The sequence below is a fragment of the Talaromyces amestolkiae genome, assembly GCF_001896365.1.
Source record: "Talaromyces amestolkiae strain CIB chromosome Unknown scaffold11.1, whole genome shotgun sequence".
Lineage (NCBI taxonomy): Eukaryota > Fungi > Ascomycota > Eurotiomycetes > Eurotiales > Trichocomaceae > Talaromyces > Talaromyces amestolkiae.
The window spans coordinates 339,716-353,187 of record NW_024468047.1 but is presented as its reverse complement, the minus strand read 5'-3'; the positions used below and the strand labels follow the sequence as shown (position 1 = coordinate 353,187).

The 13,472-nt window shown below is 49.4% G+C and overlaps 4 protein-coding genes across 4 annotated transcripts; 1 reads left to right on the top strand and 3 right to left on the bottom strand.

Moving 5' to 3' along the window:
- Positions 1-40: 40 nt before the first annotated feature.
- BHQ10_006085 (uncharacterized protein) lies at positions 41-4,570 on the bottom strand (the record flags this gene model as incomplete). The annotated part of the gene is made up of 5 exons (XM_040878632.1): positions 41-3,141; positions 3,187-3,776; positions 3,824-4,025; positions 4,073-4,456; positions 4,507-4,570. The coding sequence occupies 5 exons, from the start codon at positions 4,568-4,570 to the stop codon at positions 41-43; spliced, it is 4,341 nt and encodes a 1,446-aa protein (XP_040734589.1).
- Positions 4,571-5,534: 964 nt separating this feature from the next.
- On the top strand, positions 5,535-7,819 carry BHQ10_006084 (uncharacterized protein; the record flags this gene model as incomplete). Its single annotated transcript, XM_040878631.1, has 5 exons — positions 5,535-5,572; positions 5,620-6,036; positions 6,189-6,452; positions 6,526-6,547; positions 6,905-7,819. The coding sequence occupies 5 exons, from the start codon at positions 5,535-5,537 to the stop codon at positions 7,817-7,819; spliced, it is 1,656 nt and encodes a 551-aa protein (XP_040734588.1).
- Positions 7,820-7,885: 66 nt separating this feature from the next.
- On the bottom strand, positions 7,886-11,537 carry BHQ10_006083 (uncharacterized protein; the record flags this gene model as incomplete). The annotated part of the gene is made up of 4 exons (XM_040878630.1): positions 7,886-9,138; positions 9,196-10,006; positions 10,683-11,423; positions 11,484-11,537. 4 exons carry the CDS (start codon positions 11,535-11,537, stop codon positions 7,886-7,888), a joined length of 2,859 nt encoding a protein of 952 aa, XP_040734587.1.
- A 321-nt stretch (positions 11,538-11,858) lies between these two features.
- BHQ10_006082 (uncharacterized protein) lies at positions 11,859-13,037 on the bottom strand (the record flags this gene model as incomplete). Its single annotated transcript, XM_040878629.1, has 1 exon — positions 11,859-13,037. The coding sequence occupies one exon, from the start codon at positions 13,035-13,037 to the stop codon at positions 11,859-11,861; it is 1,179 nt and encodes a 392-aa protein (XP_040734586.1).
- Between the last annotated feature and the right edge of the window lie 435 nt (positions 13,038-13,472).

The following is a 13,472-nucleotide window of genomic DNA, read 5'->3' as shown; positions in this document are numbered from 1 at the left end:
AGCCGTGAAAAGATTGTTCATTAGAGTATCTAGGTATAGATCAATAGTCAACAGAGACAGAATCAAATGTTGACTCAGATACAAAAGCAGATCCATCGTCCATTCCAAACGCCACATCCGTGCTGGATGTCATGTCAAATCCTACGTCTGTGCCGAATCCAAGATCAGTAGACTGCATGTCGATCGACTGGTTGACGTCGATGTTTACGTTATAGTTGCTAACATCAATAACGTCCAAATTGTTGCTCGTGAAAGAGGTGTTGTCGATACCAGACATGCTGTTTAGGCTGGCTAACTGAGCGTTCAGCTGCTCCAATTGCTGATTTGTCTGTGATTGATCGTTGAGTTCCAGTTGGTTAAGTTGATTGAGAAAGTTGTTCTCTTGTTGTTGCTGCTGTTGCAGGATATTATTCATGCTGTTATTCTGTCCGTAATTTTGACCCGAGTTCGATGTCAAATTGTTGATGATAGAAAGTCCATCGTGAAGAAGCGAATAGTTGTTTCCCTGTTGTTGTCCTCCAAGTTGGCCCGTCAGTAGTTGCAATTCCAGTTGCTCAATGATGTTTGAGTTGCCTCCATTTTGTTGATTCCCCATAGATTGAAGTTGCTGACTGAGCTGTTGGTTCGATTGCTGCTGCTGCAAGTTCATCATTTGTAGACGTTGCTCTAATGCCTGGATTTGTTGGTTCTGCATGTTTATGTTAGCCTGCTGCTGCGCTTGGGCCGCATTATATGCAGAGGCATCGGCTTGGCCGGTCCCACCAGCACCAGCTTGCACACTGATGTTGATCTGTGGAGGAACCTGTCCAGGACTGGCTGTCGGGGCCGGCGATGCTCCAGGTAGTATTCCAGTGATCGGGTTCTGTGGCTGAGCGTAACCCGGCTGTGGGGTGCTCGCCATCGGCGGAATCGAATTATGAAGCTGAGGCGGCGGCTGGAAAGTGTTTCCTGGCATTGCCGTTACTGAGCTCTGAGGTGGCTTCCCTGTGATTGCGGTGATGGGATTGTGCGGCGGGAGAGAAGTTGGCGGGGGTGCGTTTGTCTGATAAGAGATATTTTGTTGCTGCTGAGTGACGTTATTCACAGGAGGACGTCCAGGTGTGACTCCGTGATTTAAAGGATGGCTATCGTAATACTCGTCAGCCTGACCTCCAGACACGGAGGGTCTGATTGGCATTGGGCTTTGGCTTGGCGGTTGAGTGTTCGGACCGTATACGTGTGGCTGAGGGGTTGGATTATGTGCATGAGGTTGACCTAGGCTAGAGCCCGTTGGTGCATATGGCTGGCTTCCTGGGAAAGGATGGAGATTCGATGGGGAGCCATGTACAGGCGGAGATCCGCTAGACTGTGGAGTAAACTGATGGCCACCTTGGCTCGGCGCAGGTGTCGAGGGTGACGAGAATGGATGGTTGTTGGACGGGCTTGTTTGCGACTGGTGAGGACTTTGCTGGTGGTTGGCATGTGAGTTAAATTGACTGTCGTGAGCCTGCTGAGCATTGTGATGACCATTGACATGTGGGTGAGGCTGATGTTCTGACGGGTGAACATTTGCATCATCAGGGCCATTATTAGTCAGATGACCTGATGTTGGATTTGTATTGGACTGTGCAGTCTCAGTCTCTGGCTCTTCGTCCACCGTTGGCTGATGATAATTGCTGTGATGTTCAGAGCCATGCGGCTGATTCGAATGAGCTGCTGAGTGTGGTTGCTGTGTATGTTCATTTGCATGGTGCTCAGGATTGGCATGATGAGATGCAGGGTGCGATGCATCATGCGGAATTGAATGATCTGCGCCAGGCTGTTCACTCGGCGGAATTGGGGCCATTCCAGCTTCACTGGGAGGAATAGAGGCTATGCTATCGTCATGCAACGAGTTCATTTCGCTTGCTGGGATAGGAGCCATGCTATTGTCATGCAACGAGTTCATTTCACTCGCTGGGATAGGAGCCATGCTATTGTCATGCAACGAGTTCAATTCACTCGCTGGGATAGGAGCCATTTCGGAATCGAAACTGTGTAAGCTCGCGGCGTGAGCTTCACTCGGTGGTATAGGAGCCATGGTATTAGCGTGTGAAGTAGCCCATTGCATCTCGCTCGCAGGAATTGGCGCCATTTCGTTCGAATCAGAGCCATGCACACCTGGCGCCATGTTTGGTTGAGTTGAAGAACCCGAATTATAGCCAGGCACGCCAAGTGTGTTTGCTTCACTCAAAGGAGTCGGAGCCATGTTCAAGTTAGGGTTGTATGGGCCTGGCGTACTCACACCTGCTATGGCAGGAGGAATACTATTCGTCCCACCCACAACCGGTGTCGGCTGATGAAGTACCGTAGTGGCTGCGACTCCTTGGTTCAATGGTATAGGAGCTATTTGAGGCGCGCCTGGCTGAGCTTGGCCTACAATATTGGGAGTAACTATCGGTGCAGTAGCAGCAGCACCTATGGCTGCTTGGTTCTGAGCTTGTTGAAATTGCTGCTGTTGCTGCTGTTGCTGTTGCAATGCTACTTGATTTTGAAGTTGCAATATCTTTTGCTTCATCTCCAACTGTTGCTTAAGAGCGTTGAGTTTTTGAATCTCCTGTAGCTGTGCATTCGCAACTTGAGCTTGCTGGTTTGGCTTCTGATTCGTACGAATGCGCGGGATTGTGAGACCAGTTTCCTGTCGTACGTATTGTCGTAATGCCTGCCCACCGAGCGCGCCTGCGACTGCTGCTACCTTTTTCCCGACTTTCTTCATCGAGTCCTTGTCCATGTTCTCGACCATGTTTGAGGCTTTGTTATAAGCCGCCTTTGATGCACTTGCTGATCCATCAATCATAGCTTTGGACGCATTTTTCAATCCCGGCTGTAATGACTTGCGTCTCACTTCTTGACCATAGACTGGTGATTGAATGCTCGGCTGAATTGAAGGAAGAGCACTCTGCATGGGTAGTCCTGTCGCACCCAAGGCAGAGAGTTGTGCCAGCTGTTGATTCATAGCTAATTGAGAACCAGGTTGAGAAGCTGCCGGAAGTTGTGGCAACTCAGCCATAGGCATGACAGGAGAAATCGAAGAAATCGAGGACCCTGACCTGATTGATGGGGCTTTGCGACGGACCGAAAAGGACGGTTGGAGAGCTGACTGTTGCTTTAGGGCTGCAGCAGCTGTAAAGTCAGTATCAGAGTATATTGGATCAGGGAGGAACTTACCAGCTTTGGCCTTTTGAGCCATCATAATCTTTGCAACGACCATATTATTTGCCTGCTTGATAGGATCAAAGAATGTCATTTCGACAGCTTCAGCACATGCGTGGCGGACGGGCATGTTGGTCCGTTTCGTACAGAGGAGACATATAGCCCATTGCTCGCAGTGATTGCATTGAATAAACGAGTCGCTTTCGGGGTTTACTGGGGTGTCACATTTGGCACAGTGTTTGACTGCGGTATTCGATTTCGCCACAGCCTGTCCAAGCAGAGCGAATGGAATAGTCCGCTCGAGAAAAACTGGAAACATGATATGAGAGTGTGAACGAGCACCGCCGGACTCAGCGCATGTCTCGCATGTAATCATGGTACACGTCGGGCACATGAACACTTTCGCATTGAATGAAAGTTTGTGGTTACAGCAGCCGCAGAGAATATCGTGAGCTTCGGCGGAAATGGTTGCCAAGTCTCTGACCGGTTTCCGAGCACATGTTCGATAACTCTGAAAGTACCTGCGATCCCTTTCTGCTTCGCCCATGACCAGTTGGAATCGTGAATGGGGGTGGCGGACCAGTTCGCGGCCGCTGAACGGTACACTTCATTTTGTTAGCCTGCTGTAGCAAGCTGAGAAGATAATACTTACTGGGACTTGCAGTCCAGACATTTGACAGAATTGTATTTCGGGTCCTTGGTTATGTCGACGCGGTAGAGAAACGACGCAAACCTGTGAGTTGGGTCGTGTTCTCGGAGTCCTGGGTCCTGACAGTCTTCGCAGAACCGGATCTGTGCATTGTAGTCCACGATGCATGTCACGCATGTCCAAAAGTTTTGTCCTTTTTTTATTCCTTGATAAAATCAGCATGATGCTTTTGAATTGAGCAGAATCACCTACCACCCTGGCAGCGCCCGCAATGCGATAAAGTAGCACCGACATGGCAGCTGTCACACTGCAAACTATACATCCCAAGCCCTATATCATCCGGGGCTCTTGTCATGGTCAACTTGCCATGCGCGTGATTCGCCAGCAGGTCACGACTCGTCGCTACACAGTTGACACAGATATTGAACTCGCAGTCATTGCACGACAGACTCGAATGAGATGGATGTTTGCATTTCGTGCAATACGCCGGCGATGGGCGCGCACCTCGCGGGGTTTTCCGGTCGAGCAGATATTTAAAGTATGGCTGGTGAGCGGCGGGGTGTGTCCGGTGGCAGTCAGCGCAGAAGTTGAGGTCGCAGAACAAACAGGAGATGTGATATGTATTGTACGGGAGGCCTGGACGTCGTTAGCAGCCATAAAACCAGAGGGTATTGATATATGCTGACCTTTGCCGCAGTGACAGCATAAGCCGACATTCTGTCCGGACGGAGCGGCCATCATTGCTTGCATGTTCAGACTGGTGGTGGAGAAGTTTGGGGTAGCCTGTATCTCTTGGAAAGGAGAAAAGACCGATGGAACGGCGCCGTGACTGCTATATAACTCCATTCATTCATTCAGCCTTGCCGTGTCGCGAAGGCTGAGTTGACCACGCGTTAGTCAGAGAGCTCATGCTATTATCTGACTCTGTACGGATTAAATACAGAGTCATAAGAGTTCACGAGGAAGGAAGAGACTCGGACACTTGCCAAGTTCCTTCCTGTTTGGCACTAATAGACAACTTTAAATAAACAAGCAGGCTGATTGGCTGAGACGAGGTTTAGTTCCGAAAGCCAGCCAATCAGAGACTGTACCAGCCGAGCTGGCTTTGATATGGCACATCTGATTGGGCAAAGAGCTCGCCCGACATTGCTCGGTTTGGGCCAACGTGCATGACTCTGATATATTATGTGCCATCTAGTAAATAGTACAGCAGCTATCGGCACTGCCTCGTGTGGCTGAGTGCATTTTATGCCGCTGTCTGTCAAGCCTCATGTTGACATGTTGAATGCTCGGCATAGAGCTAGCTCTTCTGAGCTATTCCCGAACGGGTATCGTGGTCGCGGAACGAAAGGACTGGCGATCGATCGATCTAGATTGTGCTCACGAACACCCAACATGCTCAATGCCCTGCGCAGGTTGATAGCAGGTCAATTGGACCTGCAATTCAACAAGATGGTTCCATTTTATGTCCAAAGTACTCGGTATAGTGATCGAATATAATATGTGCGTATTTGAATTCCGAGCGGGAATGGGTCCAACCCGAAAACGCCCCCGTTACGTCAACTGCCCGCTGCATCGATCGGCGCAACTTCGCTTTCTCGATCGCAATCTAGTGTTTGTCGACATGTTGACAGTTGCTCGCGTACATTTCCACCTGAAAGAAATTTCAGTGCTGGACGACGTCATATGAAACATAACACCAGACCACCGCAGAATGACCATTTCTCGCAAGTACCTCTTCGGAGGTGAAGCGTACGTCTACCCTTCTACTTTTCTCGAAGAATCTACTAAATATACAGTCCCTGGTCAAAACAAGACTGGACAGCCTGCGACGACCGCGTCCGCGGCGGCGCTTCCACCTCTCAGATCAGCATCAGAGCATCCACCGTCGACCATCCCAGCACACCCGCCTACTCCTCCTCCGCTTTCTTTCACGGTCATCTCGACATCACCACCCTGGGCGGCGCCGGCTTCGCCTCCCAACGCAACACCACTAACACCCTACTCTGGCATCTCGAGAAATACGACGGCATCGAATTGACAATCGGTAAATCGGATGGAAAACGCTATGCATTTGTTCTCAAGGATGAAATACTACCCAAGAGACCGGATGGAAGAGAGCAGAGTTCGCTGAGTTGGGAATATGAGTTTGCCGTTCCGCCGCCAAAAGAAGGGGAAGAAGGGACGAAGGAGGGCACGATAGTGAGGGTGAAATGGTGCGATTTTATGCCTACGTACAGGGGAAAACCGAAGGAGGGGTTGACGCGGTGTATAGCGGCGGATAATATCAAGAGGGTTTCTTTGATGATGCGAAGGTTGTTCCCCATTGCACACCATACTGAAATACTTCCAAGCTAACGTGTTGCAGTTTCTTCGGCACGCAACAAGGCGACTTTGAAATCGAAATTAAAAGCATTGCTGCCTTTCGACAAAGCGACCAAGTTGAACCTCCTCCCATCCGTCAAGACGGCGAAGACATGACCGAGAAATTGCGCCAACAAGAACAGCAACGAGGAGGACGCCCGCCACCGTCCCGCGAAAGCGAAACAGATGCTATGATATCAAAGACGTCCAAAGAAGCGGACGAACCGAAACGACCTCAGAAACGGGGGCCGAAGAATCCGATTCTGAGGTTTTTATCGTCTTGTTGTGGGGGTTGATTTTGATTCATTCCAATGTCAGATATTGCCATTATTTCATAATAGCATTATTTTAGCGGACCAGCGCGTGAGTCATTCATCGCAAGTGGTAGTATTGTGCCTGATTTAAATATATTCTGGAAGAAACCGATCGGAGCGGGTATTGCGGCCTTCCGCACCGGCCGTGGAAAGTGTGGGGTAGTATGATTTCATGGGTATATCCATATCCGCCTGTACGTAGTATAAAACCTGTACTCCCTGTAAGATTCCTAGTTACCTATTAAACCGATTGTCTTCACGAATTGTATACTTATACTCCGCTACAGTACACACTCCAAAATGGCTCAATTAGCATACATCGGTCTGGGGAACATGGGACGGGTACATCCTCTCCTCTCACCCCCGCTCACAGAAGAGACATACTAACTGAAGAATGTCAATGTAGGGAATGACCAAAAACCTCGTCCAAAAAGGTTCCCTCTCCTCACCCATCCTACTGTACAACCGCACATACTCCAAAGCCGAATCTCACGCCCTCACCCTCGGCGGGCCATCTCACGCAAAAGCCGTACGCACAATCACCGAAGCTGTCTCGCCTTCTAACATCATCTTTACCTGTGTCGGCGACGACGCCGCGGTCGAGGACATTTTCAGCGTCGCACTATCCGAGAAGGAGGATGTCGCTGGAAAACTGTTCGTGGACATGTCCACCATCCACCCAGACACATCCCGCAAACTCTACACCCGGATCGCCGACCGAGGCGCGCGGTTCGTCTCCTGCCCCATCTTCGGTGTCCCCGCAATGGCCGAAGCAGGACAACTAATCTGCGTGCTCGGCGGCGCCAAACCTGACGTTGAGCGCATCTTGCCATACACAATCGGCGTCATGGCGCGCGCCAACATCGACCTCTCATTCGACCCATCAACAACCCCGGAATCAGCTCAAGACGTCGGCAAAGCCTCTACCATGAAACTAATCGGCAACAGCTTCATCCTCAGCTTCGTCGAACAACTCGCCGAAGGCTTGACACTCGCCGAAAAATCCGGCGTCGGAATTGATCCTCTAGCCCAATGGTTGGAATTAATGTTCCCGGGGCCACTCCCGAAATACGTGGAACGCATGCAGACAGGCGACTACTACAAACGCGAATATCCGCTATTCCAAGTTGATTTAGCGCGCAAAGATTTGAGGCATGTGGCGAGTGTTGCGGAGGCGAGTGGGATGAGGATGAGGAGTTTGGAAGTGGTGGATGGGTATTTGAAGGATGTCAAGGCGCATTCGGGCGAAAGGGGGGATATTGCGGGTATGTATGGTGCGGTTAGGAAGGAGTCTGGGTTGAAGTTTGAGAATGATGAATAAAATTCCAACCCCTTCTCGAAAGGTATTATAGTCTATATGTATATTTTGTAGGTAGGTAGCATGGGATCAATCAACGACAGCTTTTTTATCGGCCCAACTTGGCTGGATGCTTCGACAAACAGCCTCATAATCTTTGAACTTCAACGGATCGTCCTCCGGCACACCAGGCGTGGTCCAGAACATGGCCCAATTACTCCCATTCAACTTCCATGTCCCCCTCGACCGCTCAAAATACCATTTATTAACCGGATTGTCCATTCGACTGCGCCAACATACGCCTCGCGGCAGGCATGAGCGCACCATTGCATTAAACACGACGTCCGCAACGCCGCCTGCGCCCTGGCTGCGTTTGAGGACGGCGAATTTATCGAGATAGGGTACTAGCCGGTGCACGTTCTCGGGGTTGTTGCGTTCAGATTCAGGGATGGAGGGTGGTGTTTCCCACGTCAGGATGGCGCCGCCTTCGTATTCGCCGGCGATAATCAACCCGGCGAGTCGGCCGTTGACTCGGTTGAGGTAGTCTTGAACGTCGAGTTTGCGGTCGAAGGAGTCTTCAATTAGATGAACTAGACGCGGGAGGTCGATGCGAGGGTCGTCTAGGGTGAGGTGTTGCCCGGCCGGGCTGTCGGGGGACCAGGGGGTGATGCGTGGATCGGGAAGGATGGTTAGAGGCATTCCGCGTTTGAGAAAGGTGGACTGCACGATGGAAGGTGTCGTCTGGCCGAGTCGTTCTGACGGCAAAGAAGATGAATAGACCGGTTTGTCGGTCAAAAGGTTGTGGATAAGTGGGTTTTTTGAGCGTCGAGTTCCGACTTGAGATACTGAAAGAACATCTTGCAAGGGACGGGCTGAGTTTGCAACGTCTCCCGGTGTAGTAATGATGCCAGACGATGATGGTGGAAGGAGAGTGAGAGTTTGCTGTAGGAGACGTAAATTTTCAATATGCCCTTTTATCGCGCTGTTGTTCACCCCATTCTCTAGCACAGGTTTGTGCTGTTGCTGCGGTAGTGGAGCAACTTCCGTTGCAACGAAGTTCGAAATGGGGTTGTTTTTTGTCGCTGCGACACTAAGATCCTCAGTTCCAGGATCAACATATTCAAATGAAGCCATTGCTTCTAGAAGCTCGGCCTCAATATCCCTAAACTCCTGTTCCATATTCACAAAAACATGGGACCGCTGCGGTCCCTTGAAGGCCGGGATCCCTCCCACAGGATCAAGCACAATCAGACGGTCTATAGACACCTCTTTCTGAAGCGCGGCAAATTTTTCTGCCGTAATACGCGGATCCTCATCAGGATCATGTTCTCTTTCTAAGCCAGCTAATTCGCGAGTCAGAGCAAGCATTACATCATTGCTCCGTACAGACGATGCTTTACATGTCTGGTCCGAATAGGCAACCGGTGTTACAACGACGATATGATTCTTCCGCAGAGGGCGCAACAACACCTGCCGAGAAATGACCTTTGGAAGTTCTCCGTCCTTGTTCCTGACCAGTACCGAGTCAAGTCGACGCGCTTTACCGCCATCACAGGCGTCAATCGCCGCCGAGAGTCGATCAGCTTGCTCGGCCGCAGCTTTTCTCCACGCCGCCTCGTCTTCCACTGGACCAGGATCAACAACGACACACGACGCCATACCCAGTCGCGTCAATTGTGACAAAGTCGTGGCCACTCCATGTAAAGTCTCATCATCCAACGATTGCGCATTACTCAACTTGACCAACGCAACATGCAGCGCTTCATCAATACTTATCGCCGTCTCAATCTCAGGCGTAGATCCCTGCCTAAAAACAGGAGTCTCGAGCACCGACCTCGTTGCTCCATAAAACGAGCCCAGATTCACTCCCGGTTTCTCAATCTCCTTCGAAGGTTGCAGTTCAACGGTAGTCTCTTTATGCCGTGTTGTTGGTACTTTTGTCTTCCTGATAGACGGAAAGCGAGACAAATACGCTTTCGCCTCTCGTTTCGTAGCCGCAGAACTCAAGAGACTCAAGAAGAACTCCTTATCTGCCATTTTCTCGAGGGCCCGCTGGCGACCGGAGCTGCGGTCGTGGCTTTTGGATAGCGGTTCGGTCCATGTTGACGCGGATGTTGAAGCTGGTTTGCGGTCTGCGTGTTGCGATTCTTGGTGGTAGGAGCGTGACCACCATTGCGCTGGGAGGTTGCGGCATGTGGACCAGTCATGGTTCTACGTACTGTGTTAGTTGGAATGTATAAATGTTTTAAAAGTTTCATACCCTGTGAAGCAGAATCCGAGAAGATTGGAGGCTCATGATTCATCGTAGAAGGACCGAGTCAATTTATCAACGTAGATTTGGCGGTCAGGAAGCTCGGTTGTGCGTCTGATGTCGGATAGTGTCTGATTGAATATAAATGATTTATACCGAGTAGGAAATCATGTTACATGAACAGAAACAATGAACGAGCTATTTATCACATCCAATTCATGGTGAGCACAAGATGAGACAATTGTTTCTGACAAAAGAAAAGAAGCAGTCAATCAAAATTATGACGCATCCTCGGCGAGTGGGGCCTTTCACCGCCGTGCGTGTGGCCGAGATAAGATAAGATAACAATTATAAGTGTTATCAATTCGTGTTCAAGATGAAATGGTAGATTGTGTATTTACTATGTTCTTGACTTGACTAGTATAATTCAAGCCGGCGGAAACATATGCCTCGCTCCGATAATAACGGCATTTGGATATGCCTGCTGCTCAGCCACCGACTTTTCCACAGTCAAGAGCAGCCGCGTCGTTCGTATCCTTAATTCTTCAACCAAGTAACCAAGTCAGCTCAAGATATCCTAACAGCAGTAAAGTAGCGAGTTTTGGGTGTACCTTCAATCTCCACCTCATAACTAACAGCTCCCTCCTCGTCCCGGTGCATCAACACAGGTAACATCGGCCGATTCCACCTCTTCTCTTTGACTCTCAGCTTGAGACCCACAGTCTTTTTATTATTCACCCACAACACGTCGTCTTCATCTTGTTGTATACCAGTATGTGCTGCAGTGGTGGTGGTGGAGGTAGTAGTAGTACTGTACTGGTCTCTTTTTGACTGCCGTTTCAACCAATCTCTAAACACACGAATAATCCCATCCTCAACCGTCACCGCACTTATAAGCATTCTGCTGTTTGGCATGATCTTGACCAAATTCACAATCGAGCACAACTGCGAAAAGTCCTCGAATTCTTCAAGGCTGACTTGTTTCTTGACCAGCATCGGGGTCTCTATTTCGTCATTATTGCCATCATCCTCGTCTCTTGTCTCGCTGGCATCAATCTCTGGCCGAAAACAGGAATAAACATTCGACAACCGCCCCAGATACTCTGACGTCTTAGTGCAGCTTTCGTACAGCGATCCGGGGCCCTCGTATTTATCGTTCAGACCGGGTGTGCCGAGGTACGTGCAAAAGAAGTGCGGATCGGTGAGTTTAGAGATGGGATGGAAACATTCGAGAAGGAGCGTATAGTCTTTGAGAGATGATATGAGCAGCAGTCGATAGTGAAGAATGCGCAGGACGACGGCGTGGAAGCGATGAGAAACGCTGGCTAGAGGGAGGAGGGCGCGGGTTGTAAAGGGGGTGAGAATTTGGACGAGGATCTATAAATATGCTGGTATTAGCGGTGATTCACCTGGGTGGAACATCGGGAAATTTCGCACCTCATTGGGAAGAGTGTATAGAGGTGTAGATATTGTATAGTCGATGGCAGCCATATGCGGGGTGGATATAAACCGAAGATGTTTGCGACACTTCACTAGTGGCACAAATGGTGCAAGGAAATAAGTAAAAAGTGAAATATATGTCAACTATCTATACAGAAAGATGAAATCCTAGTCAATGAATGATTGGAAGAAGAAGTTGTACGTAGTTAGAGATGGAGTAGATGAAGATGCTTCCGATAAGGGCGTGCTTATCCGCTTATCCTCTTATCTAAGGCCCGCGTCGGCCTGAGGCATCAATATTTCCGTCTCATATGAATGAACAAGGGGAATGAATAACGTGTCAACTATATATTCTGGATATTATACAAACAATTAATACACAGAAATCGACTTGAAAAAAGCAGCATTCTCATTCCCCTCAACAACCTTCGCCACAGGTGTTGCAGCAATCAGATCTGGACTCTGTGTTTGTTGCTGCAAATACCGTAGATACGCTCCAGTGCACGATTTCCACGCATCCCTCACTTCTCGACTGGTGTTTTGCCCTTCCCAGACCCAGATCTTCCTTCCAGTGTCAAAGATGAAAATATCATTGCTATTCAAGTCCGATAGTCGAATAGTATCACCCTCTTTGTCTAGCTCGAATTGATACCGACCAGACCCGTCAAACACAATTCGCAGCAACCTCGGTGGTCGTGCAGCAGCAGGTATAGAACTTCTGATCGGACGTCCAGTACGATAAGATGGTTGACTTTCGCCTCCACCCAAAAGATCAACGACAATCTTTGCTCTGGCCTCCGTCTGCGACAAGACCTCCACATCGATATGCTTCGCAAGCGTCAAATCATTAACTACCTGCGCAGCCTTGGCCTTTTCCATTGGACTCGAATCCTTGCCCTGCCACACCCAGATTTTGTCATCTTTCTCGAGAACAAAGACATCCGCGTCATCCAGGCTTTGCCATGTAGGTTCTACTTCATGCACAACGACCGAATGACCATGTGCCGCCGCAGTGGGTTGACTAAAGATTCGAAGCAACGTCGTATAACCTGCAGGCTTCTGCCCAATCTCAACGTGGTGGAATCCAGAGCGCACTCCTCCTTTCCTAATAGACAGCCTGGGAAAAAGACTCAAAAATTCTTCCGAAGGATGAAGCTGCGTTTCGCGGTGTTGCGTTGCAATCCCATGTAAATACTCATCCAACTCTACAGTCTTGTACGCCGCAGTCCCGGCTTCATCCTGCGTCGTCTTTGCGCCGAGCCAGAAGAAGATATCATGTCCCAATTTCTCCGGCTGATTTTCTTTCCGCGGGATGATGTATGAATAGAGGATAATGTAGCTATCTCCGTCGTAGAACTGACCATATAACTGCACCGGCCAGGGGACGACGTGAAAGTTTTCAATGCGCCATATCAGCAGACCGGGCTGAGTACCGATCTGGGCGTTGTTCCAGGCGGGCTCTGTGGCGGCGGAGTTGTATTTGACTTTGTGGTCGATGTCGGTGCCGATGAGCCAGATGTTGGTGTCTTCGAAGTTGAGTTGGTCGGACATTTTTACTTCTATCAATTGACCTGATATGAATTAATGGAGAGAGCTGTTTGTAGTTGTAAAAAGATATATGCGGGGTCTAGACGTTTCATGCATGCGGGGTTAAGCCCTATGTGGTACATCATGTTGCCATATTTATGTAGGAACCCATCTCTTCCAACTTCAATGAACTGCCTCTTTGTCTACTGAGTACTGACTACAAAATAGTAAAAGCAAAAACCCGATCAATGAAGAGGAGCATGTATTACAGTTCTGGATATTATCCACCGCTGATTGGCCGCATCAAAAAAAGGCTGAGATTATTCTCAGCCGTGGCGGATACCTACTTGAACATATTAAGGTATATATTCTGGACAACCCAACAGGTACGCTCATCCCCTCTCTGCGGATGGACACCCGGCTTAGTGCATGCATCTCAGTCACTGGATACTAGGTGAC